Raw genomic sequence first — 23,610 nt, forward strand, 5'->3', positions numbered from 1 at the left:
CTGGAAAGAAGCCCATCAGCCTAACAAGTACAGCTTTTTAACCATAACAGCTGTATAATATTTCCTGCTCAGAAGCTAGCTAGCTAGTACTTTTAACTAGTTCTTTTTGAACACAGTGTACTAGTTAGGGCTTGGCTACACTTGCGAGTTAGAGCGCATTAAAGGAGCCCCAGGCGCCCTAGCTCACTCCCTGTCCACACTGGCAAGGCACGTAGAGCGCTCTGACTCCGCGGCTAGAGTGCTCCTGGTACTCCACCTTGGCGAATGAAATAACATTTTGTGCACCCCCAATGGAGTGCTGTGGCACCAGTGTGGACGCCTTGGTCTGTTAGTGCGCTCGGATCGGCCTCCAGAAGTGTCCCACAATGCCTGTTCTAGTCACTCTGGTCATCACTTTGAACTCTACTGCCCTGCCCTCAGGTGACCAACCATCAGACCTGCCCTTTAAATTCTCTGGGAATTTTGAAAATCCCCTTCCTGTTTGCTCAGCCAGGTGTGGAGTGCTCTCAGCAAATCTTTCCAGGTGACCATGCCTCTACGCGCCAGGCGATCCCCAGTACGGAACAATGGTGAGGTGCTGGACCTCATCAGTGTTCGTTGGTAGGAAGCTGTCCAGTCCCAGCTGCACTCCAGCTATAGGAATTATGATACCTTCAGACAGATAACAAGGGACATGATGGAAGGGGGCCATGACCGGGACGCACTGCAGTGCAGGGTTAAAGTGAAGGAGCTGCGGAATGCCTACCACAAAGCCCGCAAGGCAAACAGCCACTCCGGTGCTGTCCCTGCGATCTGCCATTTCTACAAAGAGCTGGACACGATACTTGGGGGCAGCCCCACCTCCACCCTGAGTACCACCATGGACACTTCAGAGCCCAGTTCAACAAGGCAGGAGGAGGAGGAGGAGCAAAGTGGGAGCAAGGGTGCTGAGGTGGAGGAAGACACCCCGGAATCCCTAGATGCATGCAGCCAGGAGCTGTTCTCGAGCTGGAAGGAAGGTAGCCAGTCGCGGTGGCTGGTGCTTGGGGAAGGACAAACACCAGAGGAGGCTCCTGGTAAGTGGCTTTTATTTTGAGAAGGAAGTTATTTGGTGTGGGCTCTTGGGGCGAGGAGGGTTAGGGCTGCATGCATGCCTAGATGCGGAATAGGGGCATTGATGTGCTCTCTCACATCGCGGTAATTGGCCTCAGTGATCTCTTCAAAGGTCTCATCTAGAACTTGGGCAATGCGCTTGTGCAGGTTTCTCGGGAGAGTCATTGTGGTCCTTGTCCCAGTAAGGCAAACTTGTCTGCGCCACTGTGCTGTGAGGGGGGGGGGGGACCATCGCTGCACACAGGCAAGCTGCATATGGGCCAGGGAGGAAGCTGCATCACAGTAGAAGACCCTCCCTTGCTTCCCAGGTCTCCCTCAGCAGTGAGGAATCTTCCAGGATGAACTCCTGTGGAAAATATGGGGACACGGTTCAGTATAGGGGCCCCCTGCCGCTGTTGGCTCTCCCCAAGGCACAGAAACCAGAGGACAGTACAGCCGTGAAACAATCAGTCATGCTTGACCCTGTGCTTACTCACCATTTTGTGGCTCCCGTGGGTTATGTGTGCTCACTTTGGGACAGGGAGATTATGGTATTGTGTAGACTGTGCTTGCCCTTAAGTACCGGGGAATCATTGCTCTGTCTGGTGTGAACAATGATGCCTCTGTTAAGTGCTGCATTTTGCCTTTACAGATGCAACCTTGAGATCTCAGCCATCCGTGCTATCACTGGCCAAAAGACTCCAAAGTATCAGAAAGAGGCTACGTAGTAGCAAGGAAGACATGTTGCATGAAGTAATGCAGCATTCAAGTAATGAAAATCAAAAAGTGCAGGAGTGGCGGGACAGTGAAAGGAGGATCTGCCAGCAGAATGAGGAGCGCCGGCACAAAAGCGCAGTGCTCCGGCAGCAAAGCATGGAGCGGCTGATCAGCATAATGGAGCGCCAAGCGGACTCTATCCAGGCGCTTGTAGCCATGCAGGTGGAATACTACCGCGCCTGCCCCCACCCCCGCAGCCCTTGTCCCGAAACTCTTTGCCTTGTGCCCCCATGTCACCTCCAACCCACTTTCCCCAACATCCAGGTTCTTACTGCCACCAGCTGCCTCAAACGCCTGTAGCTTCACCACCCAGCCCTGAAAACTACGACCCTTACCCACGGCACTCAACCCCCATCACCATGCAGTATAGCCATCCTGAAGTGCAGCATTCATTGCACAGCACTCCAGACAGGAAGGCTGAGTATGATAACAGGACATATGCAAATCTGTGATTGTACCGTTTCCCACCCTACCCCCCTTCCCCTTTCTGTTTCCTAAGCAATTGTATTTCTTTTCAATAAATGGATTTTTTGGCTTTGAAAACATTCTTTATTATTGCATAAAATAAAAGATACCTTAGCCCAGGAAAGAAACAGGCACTGCAAGTCAGTGTAGCAAACACAGATTCCTACGAATATTGGAACAACTGCACTTCACTCCTGTGCAGGGCACCGGACATTACTGGTGGCTTTCAGCCTCAAATTGCTCCCTCAAGGCATCCCTAATCCTTGCAGCCCTGCACTGGGCCCCTCTAATAGCCCTGCTCTCTTGCTGTTCAAATTCAGCCTTCAGGTGTTGAACCTCTGAGTTCCATGCCTGCATGAATCATTCACCCTTCCCTTCACAAATGTTAGGGAGGGTACAGCACGCGGTTATAACCATGGGGATGCTGTCATCAGCCAGGTCCAGCTTCCCATACAGAGAGCACCAGAGGCCCTTTAAACAGCCAAAAGCACACTCCACAGTCATTCTTCACTGGCTCAGTCTGTTGTTTAACCGCTCCTTGTTGCTGTCAAGGCTCCCTGTGTAGGGTTTCATGAGCCGCAGCATTAAAGGGTAAGCGGTGTCTCCAAGGATCACAACTGGCATTTTGACTTCCCCTATGGTGATCTTCTGGTCTGGGAAAAAAGTCCCAGCTTGCAGCTTCCTGAACAGGCCTGTGTTCCAAAAGATGCGTGCGTCATGCACCTTTCCGGTCCAGCCTGCGTTAATGTCAGTGAAACATCCACGGTGATCCACAAGCACCTGGAGAACCATAGAGAAATACCCCTTCCGATTAACGTACTCGGAGGCTGGTGCCAGAATTGGAATATGTCTGCCATCTATAGCCCCTCCACAGTTAGGGAAGCCCATTTGTGCAAAGCCATCCACAATGTCAGGCATGTTACCCAGAGTCACGGTTCTTCTGAGCAGGATTTGATTATTGACCCTACAAACTTGCATCAACACGATTCCAGTGGTCAACTTTCCCACTCCAAACTGGTTAGCGACCAATCGGTAGCTGTCTGGAGTTGCCAGCTTCCAGATTTCAATAGCCACCCACCATCAGGGCCGCTCTCAATCTCGTGTCCTTATGCCGCAGGGTGGGGGCGAGCTCCTCACACAATCCCATGAAAGTGGCATTTCTCATCCGAAAGCTCTGCAGCCACTGCTCATCATCCCAGACTTGCATGACCATGTGATCCCACCACTCAGTGCTTGTTTCCCGAGCCCAAAAGCGGCGTTCCATGGTGGTGAGCCTGTCCGTGAATGCCACAAGCAAACTTGTGTCATATGCATTACTCGAGTCTATGTCATCGTCAGAGCCCTCACTGTCACTTTGGATCATAAGGAATAACTCGACTGCCAAGCATGACGTGCTGGCGAGACTTGTCAGCATACTCCTCAGCAGTTTGGGCGCCATTCCCGCAGACCGAAAGGGAAGACAGAGCACGCAGTACAATAAACATTGAAAGATGGTGCCAAATGTGGACGGAAGCACAGGGATTGCTGGGATGCAAACCAATATATCATGGGGCGTTGGGACAGGACCCAGAATGCCCCGCACTCCCTGCCTCCTTCCCACAAGCCACAGCGCCAGAATGGGAAGAGGTGCTCTGTGGGACAGCTGCCCATAATGCACCGCTCCCAATGCTGCTGCAAGTGTTGCAAATGTGGCCACGCCAGTGCGCTTGCAGCTGTCAGAGTGGACAGACTGCAGTGCTTTCCCTACTGCGCTCTCCGAAGGCGGGTTTAACTCAAAGTGCTCTACATCTGCAAGTGTAGCCATGCCCTTAGTCTCCACTGCTGCTCTTGACAAGGACTTGTGCAATTCACTGCTAATTTTAAAGTCACATTTTCCCTGCTGCTAATTTACCTTTAGATGTTGTCCACTGAGTCCAATGTTAGATCCAAAATCTTACTTTGTGTGGGTGAAACTCATCCATCTTCAGAGAATCCTTTTTGAAGTTCTATACTGAATAGAACTGACCTGAGGACAGCAATTCCATTTTGTGGTAACTCAATGTTTTAAAAATTGTTTTTGATCCACAATAAAACCAAAACAAAACCTTTCAAACTTTCTCTGTCTCTCTTTCTCTCTCTCACCCCTCATCACGCAAACAAACAAGCCTTTTCGATAAAGTCTTAGTTGAACCAAATGTCTCTGCAAAATATTTTAGCTTTGATGAAACAGCCTATGTCACCAAAATTTGGTCAAAAATGTTCTGATTCGCTTAATATTGACAGCAGAAGGGCTATTTGTTCCTTAAGGCCTATTTGAGGGCTTAAGTGGAATGAAAGTGGCACATATCTACACTACCCCTTACTTGATTTTTCTTAGGGAAAATGGGTGCTAAGAAACAGGATACATTTTCTTGACTGCAGTTCTGTCCTGCATGAGTATAAGCAACACCTCTTGTGAGCACTGAAACAAAACAAGCACTGTGCACATCAGAACTGTCCTTTTACCATTTATTTTCCGTAAGAACTATTGAAATTATTTGTTTCCAATATTCAGTGAATACGGAACTCGTGTGTGGGGAGCAGCTGCCATTGGCCAGCAAGAATGTGGGGGTGAGGCTTCAGAGACAAAACGTCGTCCTCCATTTTGGAAGGCAGAGTTCTGGACTTCAAGGAGCAGACCAGACTATGGCAGACTGCAGCCTGTGACAGGCTTTCATTGTTTGTGTTGTGCAACGTCTGAATCAAAATAATGTAATGGTTGAACACTAGCTCTCATTATAACGTAAAGAACAACACATGCAGTACAGATCAACAATACTTACTTTAAGATAATAAACATAACAGTTAAATGCCATAAATATTAAGTTCTGGAAGGAAAATGGCACCATTGCAAAAGTCAGAATATTCAAAACAGATTAGAACAGAAATTTCCTGTCTACTTCACCCTGCAATTACCCCTAGCAAACCTCACACCGCAGGCAGCAACCACTGTAGCTCACCCAAAACAAAACAACAAATTCAATCTTTTCCTTGGTCCAAAATAGCCCAAATCTCTTGTCTTTCAGAGCCCATTGCAAGGATCACCCCCCCCGACATTTGAAAATGGGGTGGAGGGGAGAATTGTTCATTGCAGGGCTGAGCATTTATTCCAGTGGGAGGGAGATTTGTGGTAGATTGTTTTAAACTGCTGACACTTAAGGTGTCAGTTTTAAGGCAGGTGTGCATGAAGGGATCCAGCCCCTTCAGGGCAGGGGGGAGAAAAAAAGCAAAGTCCCAGGTTTTCCCATGGAAGCACTGTCAGGACAAATATATAAGCTTAGGTATTATTTAAGCAACGTTTAGCATTCATAGAACTTTTTTAAAAATTCTTTTACCCTTCAGGGTGAAGTTGGTCAGTTTTAATGCTTGTCATAGAGACTCAGGTCAGGCAAGCTGTTAGCAGGCACTGTGTGTCGCTATGTACCTGTCAGGACCCTTTAATTGACAGTAACCCTTCATCTCCTGCAGTATACCAGCTATTCCATAGCTGAGCCCCTCTTAAGTAAAAGACAACATGAGTATCCACTGGGCATCGAGTTGAATCTACCAAGCTTATTTTACTTGTGACCTAAATCAGGTTTGCAAGCTAATCCTCCAAAGATAAAAAGCTGCTTTGGGTCCTCCACCCTTTGTGGGCATCTGGTTACCTTTCTACCTAATATAAAATGTAAAGCACTGAAGACATCCTTTCTTTGGTATGTAAGCTGTTAGACTGTCTTCATCCTGTCATCCCCAAAATGCTCAGGTTTAGTGGCCCTTTTCAATAGCAAGATTCACATAGACCTCAGAGGCTGCAACTTGAAAAGAAGGGACCATGATTGTTTTGAAAGCTGTTTCCTGCAGAGTTGAGGATCTAGGCGGGAGAAATGTCTCAACCACCTGTGTTATTTCCATACGTCCTTCCCCAAGAATCACAGTGTTACTCTTGGATGGAGCCGCCCCTTCAGCAATTTTTGTGTAGATCAACAGTGGCATCTAGTGATCAGGCAGGAAAATTACCATTATTTACAATTTAAAAAACTTCTCTTTCAGTAACGGTTGTTCTTTGAGTGTTGCAGTTCTACTACCCAAACTCCTGTGCTGCTGCTGACGGCAGCATTGCCTTCAGAGCTGGGCAGCTGGAGAGTGGTGGCTGCTGGCCGGGAGCCCAGCTCTGAAGGCAGAGCCACGGCCAGCAGCAGCGCAGAAGTAAGGATGGCCTGGTGCGGTATTGCCACCCTTACTTCTGTGCTGCTGCCTGCAGAGCTGGGCCCTCAGTCAGCAGCCGCCACTCTCCGGCCACCCAGCTCTGAAGGCAGCAAAGCAGAAGTTACCATCCTTTCCTGTGCTATGTCTGAATCAGAGTGCAAGCTCCTCCAGGCAGGGTCCTGTCCTGGAAAGCAACATTTCTGACACTTTACAAATAATTCCTAAGAGTGAAAGCAAATTATGACCATTGAGTGGCACCTATATTGCAGGTGAGAGATCAAAGGAAAGAAGACAACGGAGGTTTGGGACATGTGGCTTTGTATCAGGAATGTCACTTCAATCCTGCTGTGGTTATTGACACTAACAGGGTAACTCTGGAATCCAGGTGGAGGCATTGAATTACAAATACAGGGGGTTTCCTATAAAGCACCTTGCAACAAAACGACAAGTCAGTGGGAACACTGAAGCAAAGGCCTGAGTGCATCCTGACATTCACCATTTCAGTGTCTTTCATCTTAATGCATTTATTGTACTTTTTATCCTTCACTTGTCTGTGTCTCCATTTTATTTATTTTTCATTGAGTGAAATGGGAAATGTTGCTACTGAGCTGCTGTGAATGAAGCTGTCACCACCATCAAGTTAGACAGTTCTAGATTCCTGCACTGAGCTATCAAATTAGCAGATCGCCCTCCCCCGCACACACAGTGAAATGTGCATAACTAAGGAAAACTCTCAGCAAATATATTATCGGTTAGTATAAATTAGAGGTGGACATTGGTGGGACACAAAGCATAGTCCAAACCTAAAGAGGGATGAGTGTGTGATAGAGGGTAGAGTGAAACAGAGACTTCTTCAGTGTCTGAAAAGTGAGAGATTGTGAGAAAAATAATGTTTCAAATGATCAGAAATCATAACAGATGTCTCACCAATGAGCAAGAAGGAAAATCTATCTGGGAGAAAGGAAAGAGATGGCATCATGCTGTGTTGCAGCCAAGCACCGGGTAAGGAAAGGCTACGGCTGACAAATGGACACAGAGGATCAAACTCAAAACTTATACTAGATGGATCGTGCCTCATTCTGACCAATATCTAGGTGCTCTGTCTCTTTTTGGTTTGTCAAGGCAACAAAGTCTCATAACTGAAGCATACCATTTTAAATTGTCCTCTCCTCTTTTGCTGTGGTGTTCTGGGAGTGACCATATGGTTAAACAGTCAGGAAATGACATCACAAAACGGCAACCCCCTGAAATTTGGGCAACATCTAGGCAAGTCAAAGATTTTCTTGAAAGCATGTAGCATAGTAGGAAAATGGGACATTTGAAGAGAGTCCTTTCCTATGTTAAGATTTCTGTTTAAGAGCTATAGGAGAAAGGAAGCAATGCCTTTGCACCATATAGTAATAAAACTGCTTATTATACAATATACATTAATTGTGCAAGAACTGTTTAGTAAGTGTAATCTAGACTTATTTTTAGTGTCATTTCACTTTTTCATAGTCATTTTTATTGCCCTTTCAAAGCCTTTACTGCTTGAACAAATCTACTTGGTGTCGATCTAAGTTGTTCTACTACTTGACTATACTGATTCAAGAAAAAAGGCTTGAGCCCTCCTCATCCAGCAAAGAAAAACAGGGATTATGCAACAGAGCCATCCTCAGGGTAGACTTTTGAGTCGCTGAAAATTGGCTGAGGGTGCAACTCTGGTGGCACGAGGCTCTCTTGAGATGATCGCATAGTGAAATGAGCAGCCCCCAGAATCAGCTGATCTTTTTGGTCCGTCTATTTTCTGCCTATAGAAGTTTCATCCAAGAGGGGAACACAGACAAGCAGGAGATTTGCCTTGCCCTTCAAAAGTCCTTCTCACCTTAATTGACATCACCCCTTCCACACACTCCCTCCGTATTTATGGAAACAAATATAGGTTTATCAAAAAGATATTTCGAAAGGTAACAGATATTTTTTAAAGCCTGTGGTGAACCCTGTGACCATTGGATGTTGCTGTTGCTCTAGCTGAAGCTGAAACAGCATCTCTCTGACAAAGGAGCAGGGGAGACAGAACATACTGAATCATTCTCATTCATGTTGCAAACTCTGCATTCAAGGAGTCCTGGTCTTAACATTGATTAGCCATTCACATTTGTAAAGACATTTAACGAAAAAAAGTTCACTTTTCATTGGGGTCACCTCTTCAGAATAAAGCATTTTGAGTTAACACAGGTGCCATAGAAGACTAAAAATTGCAATCTTAAAACCAACTAGGAAGACAAAGCTTTATCTGAACAAAACACAGTTCCACAGACTTAAAAGCCTGATCTCATAAGAATTCTCATAAGCAAGGAACTGTTCAGAACAAGCATTTGGTTTATTACTACCTAAAGTGTACCTAATTCCATTACTCAGGAGGGGAAAGAAAATAAAGGTGGGGAAAGTCTCACTAACTCTATGGCACAGATTGAGTCAGGTAAAGCAGGAGTGACTGTAGCAGGACAATGGAGACTATGAGGGGTCTACAGGCTCCTTGAATTACTGAAATAAGTAATGGGGGAAAACCATATAGACCATCGAATCCCTCCCCTGTTGAGCACAGGCTATTTTCTAGTCTCTTTAGAGTTTCAAGGGACATTCCACGGCTTGATAAAACTCACAGTCAAAAAGTCTTCCAGATACTCAGTCTAATCTTCCCCTATCTGACTTTCCTGCCATTAATCTTGTTTATATGTGTGACATGAAAGAGGGATTATGGGTCTCTTCAGGTATCAGGACTCTGAGAAATTTACTATGATGATTCCAGGCATCTTTATGTTGGAATCCAAACTATTTCAAGACAGGAAGCCCTCTGTGAAGGTGGTGTATACAATGGTTCTGATTGGCGTTGGCCTGGAATCCACATAAAAGATAATGCCAGATTGTGTCCTTGCCCCCACCCTCACCCCCATTCTGCACAGGACAGCCCTCAACATCAATGACATTAGCCCTCTTGGTAGCAGGTCTAAACTGTACTGGGAAGTTTCTCCTAAAAGCGTTTCCTGCAAAACACTGGCAACTTCCTTTCACCTTACAAAAACAGATAAATGAGTCAAGTAAAGGGAACCCATGGTAAACCCAGAAAGGGGCAATAGATGAGCTACTCTAAGGTACCCTGGATCTATTTTGGGGGGTATCATTAACCCCATTCCCAGTGTTAGGTCCCTGTTCACTTCCAGATCCACTTTGAAGTCTTATGGCCACTCTATGAGGCCTTAGTAGCTGGAAGCAGGCTCTCTTAGTTGCTGCCTTTCCCATTCATGCCCCACCAAGAAAGCTAGATGATGCTGAGGGAGAAACTAGAGGGAGCCAGAGGCAGAGTATTTACGGTGGTGGGAGCTAGGTTGGGAGATCAGAAAGAGCTCAAACCAGATCACTTTCAGAGCTCAGTGCAAGACCCACTTCTTTGCATAAACCTTCCTACAACAAGAGAAGTGTGAAGAACAAAAAGAGCCAAGGGTTGGCAAGAGCAGGATGCTTTTTGGGCTGAGTTTTAATACTGGGTGGTACAGTAACAGCATTACATTAAGTACCTGGAGGGCTAGTTATTATTATTGTGATCACATGGCATAATATGCAGTGATTTATCTTTGTTGGATACTGAAGACATCTTGGACCACATTCATCGGTGCTGTAATGCCATATAAGTCAATGAAGTACACCCAGGATGAGTTTGGCCTCTTCCAATTAAACCAGGTGATTGTTATCCTTAAAAGAGCATGAGACAACTCACTACAGTAATACACTTAGAGTAATTCTGCATTTTGGTGAAAGCATCAAATTCTCACTATCAGAATTATTTAACTTTTTATTAATGTTAAGAAGAGTTCAATAAAGTTTATATTGAAATGTTCACTTTAAAATTGCTTTTAAGAACACATTTTATTAACTTGTATCTGAAAAGGAAATAGTTCCAATGAAAATACCATTGCAGGTGAATGTATTTTTTCCCTGCGTTTCTGTTACCCATGTATCAGACATCAAGAAAGAAGTCCAGTTCATTGCCATTCATATTCATTATTTTGAATGCATTTCAGTTTTCTGTTGATGATACACAATTATAATTATACATCTAATTCTGTTTGAGGACAAAAATAAATTGCTTCCAACAAGCAAGTATGAAAATAGATTTCTCTCATCAACAAAGAGCTGAGCTCTTTTGAACGATTAACAGCTCCTAGTGGAAACGAGTGGACATTGTATAACTCCTCAAATTTAATCCACAGACCCATCTCTGGGGAGCTTCTATTTAGTAAATTCCAAGTCTCCTGCACTTTTAAAAGCAATCCCAGTAGTAATGATTAGTCTGACCTTAATGACACACTGGATATGTTGTATTCTAATAAAAACCCTGTAAGATCTTGAAAAAAAATTGATCTAATTGTCTACGGGGGGGGGGAAAAGCATTAATAAGAGGAAGCCTGATGGAATGTGAAGTGCATAGCATTTTATCCGTATCTGCAATTCCTATGTACAGAGCAGGGACAGAAATGAATCTGTGGAGACGCTGGTGTTCCATGCAGTGCATCCTGGAATGAATAGCTCTACCTTGGTCCTCTTTGTGGCTGTTACTACACAAACACAGCCAAACCCTGCAAATAGCACATCTCCTGCAGATACCAAGCTGTCAGGGTTCTGGTGGGACCAGAGACACAGCTGTCCACATGGATAACTCCTGCGTTATGAATCCCAACGTCCACTGCTATAAGGCCTCATCTCCAAACACTGCAGGACTCCACAGTACTCCCCTTAACAGATTCTATATTGGAAACCCCAGGACAGATATCTTATGGAATCTCTCTGTGTCTCTGGCCCTCTTCTGAGCACTTCTCCAGACAGAATTATATTTAAATTTGATGCCACTAGTGTAGCATTCAGGAAGTTGAATTTAAGGTTACAGTGCCAAAGGTCCTTTGAATCACTAAACTGCTGAGATACTGCTAATAACTGTTCAGTAAGGTGTTAGAAGGCAAGGCAGGAAGTGAGGAATTTGTGCCAGGTTTATGGGTAGAATGTTTCAGGCTGCAGCAGAACTAAATGTGTTTACTTTGATTACTCAAAATCTTCATACTGAGAAGAGAAAAGTGCTCCATTATTAAAGGAACAGGTGCCCCAGATTGTGCATTATCAAATACTGGTTACATGCGACACTCTGGCAATAGTTTTCTTTTATGGCATTTCTTACTCTTACTGACATCTAGCTACAGTTGACCAGCTGTTAAATCTTTTAAAGTCATATTATGTGCTGAAAATGCACACACTTTTGACATTTTATCATTGTGCTTTAGGATGTCAGTCCTTTTCTTTTTTACTGGGTCTCTCTCTCTCTCTCTCTCCCCCTCTAGTACACTAATACTGGGAATTTGATTCACAGTAATGAATGGGAGTTTGAGTCACTTGGAGTCTGATTCACAGTAAGGTTTCCTCCTTGGTTTACACTTCTTTTAAAAACTTCCAAGTACAGTCCCTGATCAACGACTAAATTCTGCATTTTAAAAAATTTTATTCAACCTCATAGGTAATCATTGGTAAATATCCTACATAGCCCTGAAAATGAGAAAGGGGGCAAGGATTGATAGCCATCTGTTTAAAATTTATAATATACATATTTGTATATTTATATTACACCCATACCCATATAAAATACACAAACAAGATAAAATTGCCCTCACAGCAGGGCATACTGTACAGCCTACATAAATGTATGGTATACATTAATTCCTATAGTACAGCCTATGTATTTTATGGGATACATTAATAAACAATGATATATTAAAGTTTACATTTAAAGACTATAAGAAGAGACAAATACTATACACACTGGAGCTGATTCACTGCTGCATTACTTCCATTTCATGCCTGTGCAACTCTGAAGCAACATAGTGGGGAACCAGGGCCAATATATTCATAGTCAACATTATAGGAGCAATCTGAATTTTTGGAAGGTGAGTGCTTGAGTTTTCAACCTTGAAATTGAATTATCCCTAGTGTTTTACATTTAGTTTCCCTGTTTGTCTGTTTGAATATATATGGAAAGAAATCCAGAGTTATTTGGCTTAAGGAACTTACAAGCTTTGAAAGTTTCACAACTGCGGAAAAGAGACAACATTCTGGGTATTGGAGAAAAAATTATGAGCAATTGGCAAAATAAATTAGAATGGAATTCATAATTAATCTTAAGCTTCCATACCCTATACACAGGCCTGTTTCTGAATCCATTTTAGTCAACTGGAGTGGGTCCACTCGCTTAAATGGGTGGTGGGTTGACTTCCAATGAGACTTAGGTTTATAAATCACTTTTGCAAGTGGGGCGTAAGTTCCCAAGTCACTGGAACACTTTTGAAAATTCTGCCCACTGTCAACAGTTAATGTTAAATTTAACTTACCTTAAAATGGCAAGAAACTACAGATTTTACTTTTTAAATCCACTAGAGTGAGTTTGTGTGTGTGGTTTTTGGAAAAGGGGGGGGGTGTGAAAACCTGGATTTGTGCTGGAAATGGCCCACCTTGATTATCATACACATTGTAAAGAGAGTGGTCACTTTGGATGGGCTATTACCAGCAGGAGAGTGAGTTTGGGGGAAGGGGAGGCGGAGGGTGAGAAAACCTGGATTTGTGCTGGAAATGGCCCAACTTGATTATCATACACATTGTAAGGAGAGTGATCACTTTAGATAAGCTATTACCAGCAGGAGAGGGGAGTGGGAGGAGGTATTGTTTCATGGTCTCTGTGTATATAATGTCTTCTGCAGTTTCCACAGTATGCATCCGATGAAGTGAGCTGTAGCTCACGAAAGCTTATGCTCAAATAAATTGGTTAGTCTCTAAGGTGCCACAAGTACTCCTTTTCTTTTTGCGAATACATACTAACACGGCTGTTACTCTGAAACATGTAGCCAAGAAGTTTACCAATAAATGAACAACTCTCTCTATAGATCCTTAATCTTATTACTCTATGACTCGTCACAGATTTTTTTCTTTGTAGTAGCAATTTGCAATGTCATGAGAAGGGGTATGTTTTTCTTCTTATTTTAGCTTAGCTGACCAACTTCAAACTGAAAATTGAAAAGAAGTAACCTGCCACAGGAACAAGACCTGCCACAGGAACAGAAACATTAAATGCTGCTGAAGAGTTTTGGAGTCACCATCCAGCTGGTCCCATATATTAGTGGTAATTTTCTGCACTGCAAGAGATGCTTTTGATTTCTATATCTGCCTGACCTTTTGTTGTTTAATTGCAGTTCCGCTAGCTAGTTAGGGAGCCAGGCTGATGAGATCTAAAGGCAGTTCCACTTAACCATAAGGCAGGTAGTCATACAGAATGCTTTGTAGATGGGTATAAGTGAATAAGATGGAAAAGTTATCTTCAGGGCCCTGACAGGGACATGGAGCACCCTTTGAAGGGGGGAAGGAGGCAGCCCTACAGTTTCTCCTACATTAGATTTAAAAAGTAGAAGCATACTTCATATTGCAAATCAATGTTTATTTTATCACAGAACCATTATAATCTACATGGTGTGCCACAGTGCATCTTCCCTAATCTATCCATACATTCCAAGAGCACAATTTTCAAGGATACATATTTATACATCTGTTAACCACTTTGTCCCCATTATTTCATTTAAAGAATTAAACTATTTAGAAACTCTTTTGGACACATATACACACAACAATCAATACATTTTCCCCCCAGAAATATAAAGTGCTGACGGTACATCATCGTTTTTTAGACCCGCTGTTCCCATTGGCAGACTTGTTGAAACTTCTACTCATTTGTGGAAAGTGCACCGTTGGAGTTCTTTCAGTTGGGCCATACAAACCTAAATTGCGGGCTGCAGTTGACTTTCGAAGAGGTTTGACACTGGGGAAAGGGCTAAACACTTGTAATTTAGGATTGATGGGTTGGGGAGATTTAGCCAATGTTCCACTGTCACTGGATAAACTAGGTGATTCTGATACGTATGTTGGGCAGGACTGATCGGTCATTGGCTCAGCATCAGGTTTGTTATTTTGTGTGAGTTCTAGTGCTTCTAATTTCAGCTGAACAACTGACATATTTGCATTGGTGTCCTTGTAAAGTGGCTCAGTTGACTGTCCATCAACTTTCCGAATAGTCCTGTTATCCAAGCCACTTCCCTCTCTTTCCCCCAAATCAGAATTGCTTGGAGGGTCCTCCTTTGCACTGCAGCTATTTGGTTTGCAGACTTCACGCTGCTCTTCTATGAGTCCTATGGTATCCCCATAGCCCAGCTGGCATTTGGCTCTAGCTATGTTCTTTCGATGTACTCGGATATGGGTGCGCCAGGGAGAGTTGAGTTTTGTTTTAAGATCTTCATGGGGAATGGGTGACATTTTGCCCCCTGTGTGACTTGGGATATGAATGACCGCATTCTTGGCAGCTCTATTAGTCGCTCTCATCTTCTTTCCTAAAAGAAGGTGATTTATCACTGGAGAATGGTTTACCTGAGAGGGGAGAAGACTGGTAACTGGCCCTTTGTCTGAAAGAAAAGGTTAAAAAAAATTACATAGTCTTAAACAACAAAAACAAATCATTACATCAGTGATCACTCACCAATCAAACAGTCTTGTTGCTGTTTCTTGTGATGATTTGTAGGACAGACCCTAGTGGAAACTGAATTCCTCTAACACTATAGTGTATCTTCAAGTCAAAAACAGAGAGGAAAAGTATGGTAAAAGCTTTCCCTCATCCCACCTCCTTTCTTACTGTTAATTCCTAAATCAGTAACTACTGCTAAAATAATAGAAATCTGGAAACTGGTTCTATCATTTTAGGAATTGCAGATGGGAGCATGACAGGAGGTGGGGCACTGTGAAAATTTGGAAAGTATTGCCAATATGATTTTGCTTTGTATTTGTTTAGATCTGAACATAGCCCTGCACAGGTTTTTTTACTCTTATAGGGTACATATACCTGCTACAATACGAAGGTTAACTTTAACCTTGGCCTTAGTGAGTCCCCCATTTCTCTTAGATTCTTCCTTCAATAGCGAGAGGCAATTCCGTCTCTACACTAGGTCAGTCACACAGGCCTCTCCTTGAGCAGAGGGCTGAAAAATGCACCAATTTATTTTTAATAGACTTCTGTCCATGCTGAACTGGAACCAGGACAAACTAGCTTCTAATTTCCATCAGAACTTCCGATTTTACCAGAGTGACAGACTCAGAATTAGTGTGTTAAAACTATATATTAGCCCATTAATCATGATTAGCAAAATCAGAAAGGGTTTGGCAATCATTGGAAATGAGGATCTTACTATTGCATTGTTTCGGTCTGGCCAGAGCTTCTGTTTGCACAAGATGCATGGCCAGTATTTTAAAAATAAATATCTTTTTTTCCTTTCATGTGAATTTAACAGTCATGAAACCTGCTGGACTGACTGTTCTGGGAACTAAAATCCTCCATGTACAGAACAGGTATAGCACTAGTGGAAGAAACTTTCCCACAGGGGCCCATCAACGTGTTTCAACTGTGACTTGGAGGGACCATCTTTAGCAGTGAGATGGTAGTTCAGTCTCCATGCCTATTAAAATCCTCAGCCTGTCTGCTGATGCTGCCCCCAAAGCTGCCAATCAGTGCCAATTGTGGTAGTAGTTTTTATCATGTGGATCTCTCTCCATGGGTAAATGGACTGGGAACAAACCCATTTCCCACATACTCACTACCATCCTGGTACTGGATTTGAATTGTCAATCTTGGAGCTACAATTGACTATTTGGTGGCACAGTTCCCTTCACTTCAATAAACTGATTTAAATGGAGCTATGGCAATTTACACCAGCAGAGGATCTACCCCTTGGTTCTTGAAGTATATTATTGTCATTTCTTTAACAATGTATAAGTATTGTCAAGTCCAAGGATGCCGCAGATTTTAACACTTTCATCAGTGAAACCAATGTGATATACCCAGATAGCAAAGACATCTTTAGATACCATTATTCAGCTGGTCCCTGGGACCTAACAAGATCCCAGGGTCATCATCTTCAGACCCTGATAAAAGAAAAACAAAGACATCATCTTATATACAATTTGTTTGTATGAAATTGCTTCTGCAATATCACTAATGTATTGCAGGTTCATTCATTCTCTTTTGTCCTCTCTCTACATATGAATAATTTAAAGACACAAAACATTTTTGCCTCTCTTTTCAGATAGTGAAGTTGGCTTGTAAAGAATAAAGGGGAAGAGCATGTTCTGATATATTACCTGCTCTGATATACACCTGGTGAACCTGCTGCTGCTGCTTCTTCTTTATTCGGGAATACTGCCTTTTCAATGCATTAATGTCAGTGGTCATACGCTCCATCATCATACTGTTAAAAGCAGCATGGTATTCACTTCTACAGGAGTCTATTGCCCCTGGACTTAGTTCCGCAATGTTACTAGAGCCCAAACTCTGTTCTTCATTCTGATCTGTACACAGTAGGAAAAAGTGAGGGGGAAGAATGCATCAGAATATTCTGTGCTCTCCTAATCATTAACCAAGGAAATGCACAAGTAAATTACATGCCCAACTCCTGTTATTTTAACTACACTGTGTAATAAAAACAGTTATTATAACTGTATTATAATATGTCTAAATATTTAACTTAAATATAATTTATTAAACCTTGCAATATACCTTAAACATATAAACTGAATTTCTTGTTTGCATAAAAAACATACAGCGCAGTCACTAAAGTGGGTATTTCACATGACCAAGTAGTAAACAAAGATTCTCAGTTACAAAGTGATTAGAAGTTGAGGCCACCACTCCATGAACTGATATGTAACTCTGTTACAGTCAAACTAGTCATTTGGTCAAATGAGACTGACTATCTGATAGTGATCAGCAAGGAGGGAGGGAGCAGCAAAATCAGCAGGTGTGGGGGAAGTGGAAGAGGCAGGCTGCGAGGGAGTTTATATGATCAAAGAGTGGCAGAGCAACAGGAGCAGCGGAAGTTATTTTCCCAGCTGTCTCTGATGCACTGCTAAAATGGCAATTCAGGGTCAAAGGGATAACTTATTTCATAGGATGTTTGTTTGGATTACATCTAGTTTGCAAGACTGGTTTAACATTCTGAGTAAGTGTCAGTCTGAGGCAGCAGCTGGGGACTTGCAGTCCTCCAAGAAAAGAAAACAAAACAACATCAAACAGAGAATTCTAGTATACAGATCTCGGCAAATACAAGCAGAAGGAATGGTGAAATTAAATCCAATAGAAATAGTTTCTGGTAAAGAGGCAGACAGCATAACTGTAACCATTCCACTTGTTGGCAAAGGCCTGGGAGATCCGAGGAAGATTTTTGACGTTACCTGAACAATAATAAAAATTAACAATGTTATTGACTGCCAATCAGGGACACCAAGAAGGTTTTTCTTGTAACCACTCCTGTGCATCTAAAGAACTATTGAAAGAAAATGACATAAAACCTGAGAAAGTTACATCTTGAGAGAAAATGTTCAGAGAGAATCCTGCAGTGGGGATCACAAAAATCAGACTCTAAAGCCATTATATCACAAATAGGAAAGCTATTTTAGGTAAAATTTTACATTTCTAAAATGTATTAGAATTTTGCTCTCCTTTTGAGGCTTGCACAGTAGGACTCATGGTATTGAGTGAAAGATTGAGGGATATGAAAATAGGATCAATGAATTTCTGTATAACACTCTGAAACATATCAAAATAGTTTTCTATAAAATTTGTTATTTACAGAATAAATGATGGTGTGGAATGGTATAAAGGTTTTATGAGAGTGGGGTGGGTATGACCTGCATAACTCACTCGTGGATTCTGATGCTATATAAACATGTGGTAACAAAAAACAGTTTGTTTTTTTTAAAAGTTAGACTCTTAAGGCCATATTTCATTATTTTTGGGATCCTCAAAAGTGCTGAGCACCTAACAGCTCCTATTCAGCTTAGTTTTAGGATTGTTGGAATATTTTGGGTAATAATCATGGCTAAAATCTTTATTCCACACCATCATGCATTGTACACACACACGCATTCAATTTAGTAGACAGAGTATCCAAAGATTGTACAGCAAGTTACAGAAGATCCATAATGGTCTCTGCATACAATTCAAACTACAACTTTCATAATTTCAATTAACCTGCAGGTGAATCAAGCTCACACAAATATGACTGGATAATTCAGAATGAACTGAAGTTGCATTTACCTTTGATTTGTTTTTGATACTTCTGTAGCTCTGGTGCCAAGAGCCCACTGAATGGTCCAAGGCAGCCAACTGCATTGGCAACCGAATCTTCATCATCCAGGTCATTCTCCTCATCACTATCTCTGGTTCTGCCGAGCCTTCTGCCAAATGAAAAGAAATGGAAAAGAAAGCAGATCTTAGATACATCAGTGAACTTATCATTACTAAATGCCTTCATCTATTTTAGATGTGCAATGGAAAAAGCAACTATTAGCCTCTCGGTTGTACAAACTAATAGTGGCTCTATTAGACTACAGGGAATAAAAGATTTTTCTGGATGTATTTCAGACTTACCCTGAAACTGAAGTTGATTTTACTGCTGCAGGGAATGGAGTAATGTTGTATGTATATTTCTCCCTTAATTCTGCCAGTTGTGGAAAAGGAAACTGAGCCATGGAATAAACAGTCTAGAAAAAAAAAAAAGCACCTTTTAAAATTATGCTGTTAACAATGGCCCCACTAAAAACTGCAGCACTGTACAGATTTCATAGGCTTGCAGGATTAAACATTGCACATTCACATGAAGAAAAGGAAATGTGAAAGGTCTGATTTTATGATGTAATCGACACTTCCTCTAGGAAAAACAAAGAATGTCTCACTAGAAAAATACATAGTCCAAAGAGGAAACATACATAACTGGTAACATGAGAGCTAGTGTATAAGCATATGCCTGTACAATGGTTTGCATGTCTCAAAGAAATACCTCCTGGGTATATAGGATATTTTGAAAGAGACAGTTTATGAAAATGTGGTTTCTGACACGATTGTTCACTTGCCCTAATACAAGGTCAGACCCTTTCAACTACTGTATTTATTTAGCATCACTTCTAATCCACTCACTGCCAGCAACTTACGAAAACCTCAAACACTGATTTACATTAGAAATTACTAAAATAATTGTCATTAAAACAAAAAGCAAACAAAACATATGGCAGGTCACACACTTAGCAAGAGCCTCTAGGTCAGGGGTGGGCAAATTTTTTGGCCCAAGGGCCACATCGGACAATACAAATTGTATGGCGGGCCATGAATACTCACAGAATTGGGGTTGGGGTGCAGGAGGTGGTGCAGGTTCTGGGGTAGGGTTGGGGATCAGAGGTTTGGGGTGCAGGAGGGTGATGGGCTGGGATCGAGGATATTGGAGAGCGGGAGGAGGATCACAGCTGGGGAAGGGGGTCGGGGCATGGGGAGAGGCTGAGAGGTGCAGGCTCCGAGCGGCGCTTACCTCAAGTGGCTCCCGGAAACAGTGGCATGTCCCTTCTCCAGCTCCTACATGGAGGCGCGGCCAGAGAGTTCTGCATGGTGCCACATCCGCAGGCACCACCCCTGCAGCTCCCATTTGAGCATGTAGGAGCCAGAGCGGGGCCATGCCACGCCTTCCGAGAGCTGCGTTTTGCGGCCCCCAACCCAGCATCTCGGCCGGAGCAGGGCCAAGCTGGGTGGTCCAGCCCCCGACCCAGCGCCCCGGCCAGAGCCGAGCCGTGTGGTGTGGTTCACGGGCCAGCTTAAAATGACTTGCAGGCCGTATCTGGCCCACGGGCCGTAGTTTGCCCACCCCTGCTCTAGGTGCTTTTGTAATACAAATAATAATTATAGCAGACTTACAGATGTTGTTTGCAGAGGCAGTGGAGAATAAATACAATGGAACATTGATAATGCATTTTAACCAATGGCATAATAGTAAAAGATTGGAAAACAAAACTTATGGAAAGTTACCCACAACAGCAATTTGTTTGTAAAAGCATCGAATTCATTATCTATATTGAGGCTGAGAAAGACACTGAATAGTTAATTAGTTTTCAGTGCTCCTCTTTAATTTGTGTTTTCTCCACCTGCCTAGATAATTACAGTTTCTCAATCCCTATGGGTGAAATTCTGCCTCCATTCAAGTCAGTACGAGTTTTGCCATTGACTTCAATGGGACTAAGATTTTACCCCTATTTATTATTAATGGATTCTAAAGGGGGGCATGGATCGGCATTCATGTCGTGCTCACCATTAGTACCTGGCTCGGGCCGGGGAAGCTAATGATCTAATCAGTGGTGGCTGAATCCTGGTCATGTGCCACCTGAGGCATGTTGGGCATATTCTAAGAAGAATGGATTCCAATTACAACTACTGCTGATGGAAGTGCATATCAGGTTTTCCCTGCTCTTCCTGTACTGCTCTGCTCAAGTGACAAACAAGGGCTGACCCCATTAGAAACACCATGGGGTAGGTCCTCAGCTAAGGTTGCCAAACCTCCAGGATTGTCCTAGAGTCTCCGGGTATTAAAGATTAATGTTTAAGTAAATATTATGTCATGTGATGAAACCTCCATGAATACGTCCAGCCAAAATTGGCAACCCTATCCTCAGCTGGTGTAAACTGTCTCAGGCCCATTGACATAAATGGAGTTATGACAGTTTACACCAGCAGAGGATCTGCCCCCACGAGTCTCAGAAAAGGAAATCCCAACACTTCCTCAGCCATGAAAACCATAGCCAAACAGGAAGGTCTTTGGCAACACAAGTTTTATCAGAGTCCAGACAAACTCTGACCTTATAGCATAGCATAGCATATAAAACTTCTCAACATTAACATTAAGTGAAGCTTGGTAGAGTTCTACTACATAGTGACCAGAGAGGAGCTGAAAGAGTATAGATTTTTAAAACAGACAAGAGTCACACTAGTAGGAATTTTACTTTGAAAGGTAACTGCTTCTCAAGGGTGACAAAAGAATATGGTTGCAATGTGGACTGATGACAAATTGGCAGCTATTAAGTTATCTTTGACGGTAACTAAGGACCTGATCCAAAGCCCACTAAAATCAGTGGAAATTTTTCCATTGACTTCAAAGGGTTTTGGAACAAGCCCTAAGTGCCTGATCCTGCAGGATATTGAGAAATTCCTGTAAGTTGCTGAACATCCTCTACTCAAGGCCTTATTAATAGTAATGTTGGATCTGCAAGTAAGTTTGGCATGCATAGCAGATATGAGAGAATGGTACTGCACTTCAATATAAAAGTTGAAATAAATTTGGCAATTATTTGGCAGTTATTTGGCAAGCTAGCATTATTCTGTCCATTATCAGATCAATAAAAATGTTTCTGCAATTAAAAAAAAAAATCCAGTAAACACTTGTTTTTAGTAAAACCAATAATCCCCTAAGTGTCTGATATCCAAACAGTGCAGCCCTTAAAATTGGAAATAAAGGTGACTATAAGTAAAAGTGAAATGGATTTTATTGATTTTGTTGCCCAAGTGGAGATAAATGCAAGTAAACAAAACATAATGACAAGTGCACTGAACTTTAAAATTCTTTCACTTTTAATCATTTTCTGAAAAATGGAATTTGTGGCAGACACATTGTGTGGTAGCATCTGACACATTTTGGGGTGCAATCCAGACCACTGAGAGGTTGTGTCACCATGTGCCCTACAACCTTGAGCATGTCACAATGCTCTGCTGTTGTAGCTCCCCTCCTGGGCTGCTCACAAAGAGCTAAAGAGCATGCAGATCACACCCTGAGAGTCTGTGCATAGCTACAGTCCTGGCCCAGCAACAATGACCCCAGCAGCCCGTCAGCAACACACCAGCCACACTCTGGCTTCCACCAGCCTTGGTTACTATCTGCAGGGTGACCCCAACACAGTCCCAGTTCCAAATTTCCCTGAAAACATGTGTTCTCTACTCTCCAGTCCCCTCCTGGACAGTCCAGATATTAGGGGTTCATTGCCCCTATAAGGGGTCAATATCCAACCGCCAGCTACTTTGAATGGCATTACCAAACAGCTTGGTTTAAATACAACATTGGATTAGTTTAGCTTGAAAAATAAAAGGTTTATTTAACTACAAAGAGATAGATTTTAAGTGAGTACAAGTATAAAACATTGAACTCAGAAATGTTTACAAGAGAAATAAAAAGATAAAACGCTGTGATTGAGTGCACACTTCTATTCACACCCTACACACTATTGTAACAATCTTTGTACAAAATATGCCTCGTGGGATATCATTTGAAAACTAGACTCACTGGTCAACAATCTCATGGCGAAATGTATGTACAAAATGCCTGTTAAGAGTTATGAACATAAGCTGAAATTATGAGTCAATGTGTTTACCAGACAAGTCTGGGGAGTGGATGTATCACGGTCTCAAAGACAGAGGACAAGCTGACACCTCTAGTCAGGTGTCATCAAAGCTGATGGGCAATCACCTGTTAAGTGGCCATTCTTTGGCAACGAAGGGGGGCAGGAACAAATACATCTGCATTTTAGCAAGCAACCACATGGAACCTCTTTCACCACGAGACTCCATGTCTCCATTCTCACAGCAGGAAGGAACTTTATCTAGGGCAGTGGTTTTCAATTTTCATTCATTTGCAGACCCGTAAAAAAATTAAAATGGGAATGCAGACACATTTGTAAGTCTGAGATATAGTCTGTGGACTTCAGAGTGAAAACTATTGTTCTATGGCAATGACAACCTTTCACAGATCTCTTACGCACAATCCACAGACCCCCCCAGGGGTCTGCAGACCACAGGTTGAAAACTGCTGATCTAGGTATAACCCTCAGGAAAATGCATTTCAAAGGGTGACTGGACTATAAAAGTAGAGGGCAAAAACATCCCAGGGTCTCTCTTTTTACCTCCCCCTCACACTCTCTTTCACCAAAGACAAGAACGGAACCAGCCCTTTGACTTCAGGGGTGGGGGGGAGGTCCTAATCTGATAATTTGGTCAGCAGTGTTGCTGGGAATATGTGGTGAGGATTTTACCTTGAACCAAGTCTAGCCTATTAAATTTAGCTACTAGAAAGTGTTTATCACATTCCAGGGTATTGCCAATCAACTTTGATGATACCTGGC

At 42.7% G+C, this 23,610-nt stretch overlaps 1 protein-coding gene across 6 annotated transcripts in view; it reads right to left on the bottom strand.

Moving 5' to 3' along the window:
• Positions 1 to 14,005: 14,005 nt before the first annotated feature.
• The window catches only part of TBC1D30 (TBC1 domain family member 30), an 84,000-nt gene continuing 74,395 nt past the window's right edge, over positions 14,006 to 23,610 (bottom strand). For 4 of the 6 annotated variants that reach the window (XM_073327869.1, XM_073327874.1, XM_073327871.1 and 1 more), the window contains 5 exons: positions 19,055 to 19,167; positions 18,722 to 18,861; positions 16,768 to 16,974; positions 16,495 to 16,551; positions 14,006 to 15,041 (listed from right to left, as the gene is read on the bottom strand). In XM_073327869.1, the coding sequence (XP_073183970.1) occupies positions 14,260 to 15,041; positions 16,495 to 16,551; positions 16,768 to 16,974; positions 18,722 to 18,861; positions 19,055 to 19,167 (1,299 nt within the window). In that variant the 3' untranslated portion in view covers positions 14,006 to 14,259. The remainder of the gene's footprint in view (positions 15,042 to 16,494; positions 16,552 to 16,767; positions 16,975 to 18,721; positions 18,862 to 19,054; positions 19,168 to 23,610) is intronic. The other 2 variants (XM_073327870.1, XM_073327872.1) reach the window with 1 other exon arrangement.

Source organism: Lepidochelys kempii, chromosome 1 (assembly GCF_965140285.1).
Source record: "Lepidochelys kempii isolate rLepKem1 chromosome 1, rLepKem1.hap1, whole genome shotgun sequence".
Taxonomy (NCBI): Eukaryota; Metazoa; Chordata; order Testudines; family Cheloniidae; genus Lepidochelys; species Lepidochelys kempii.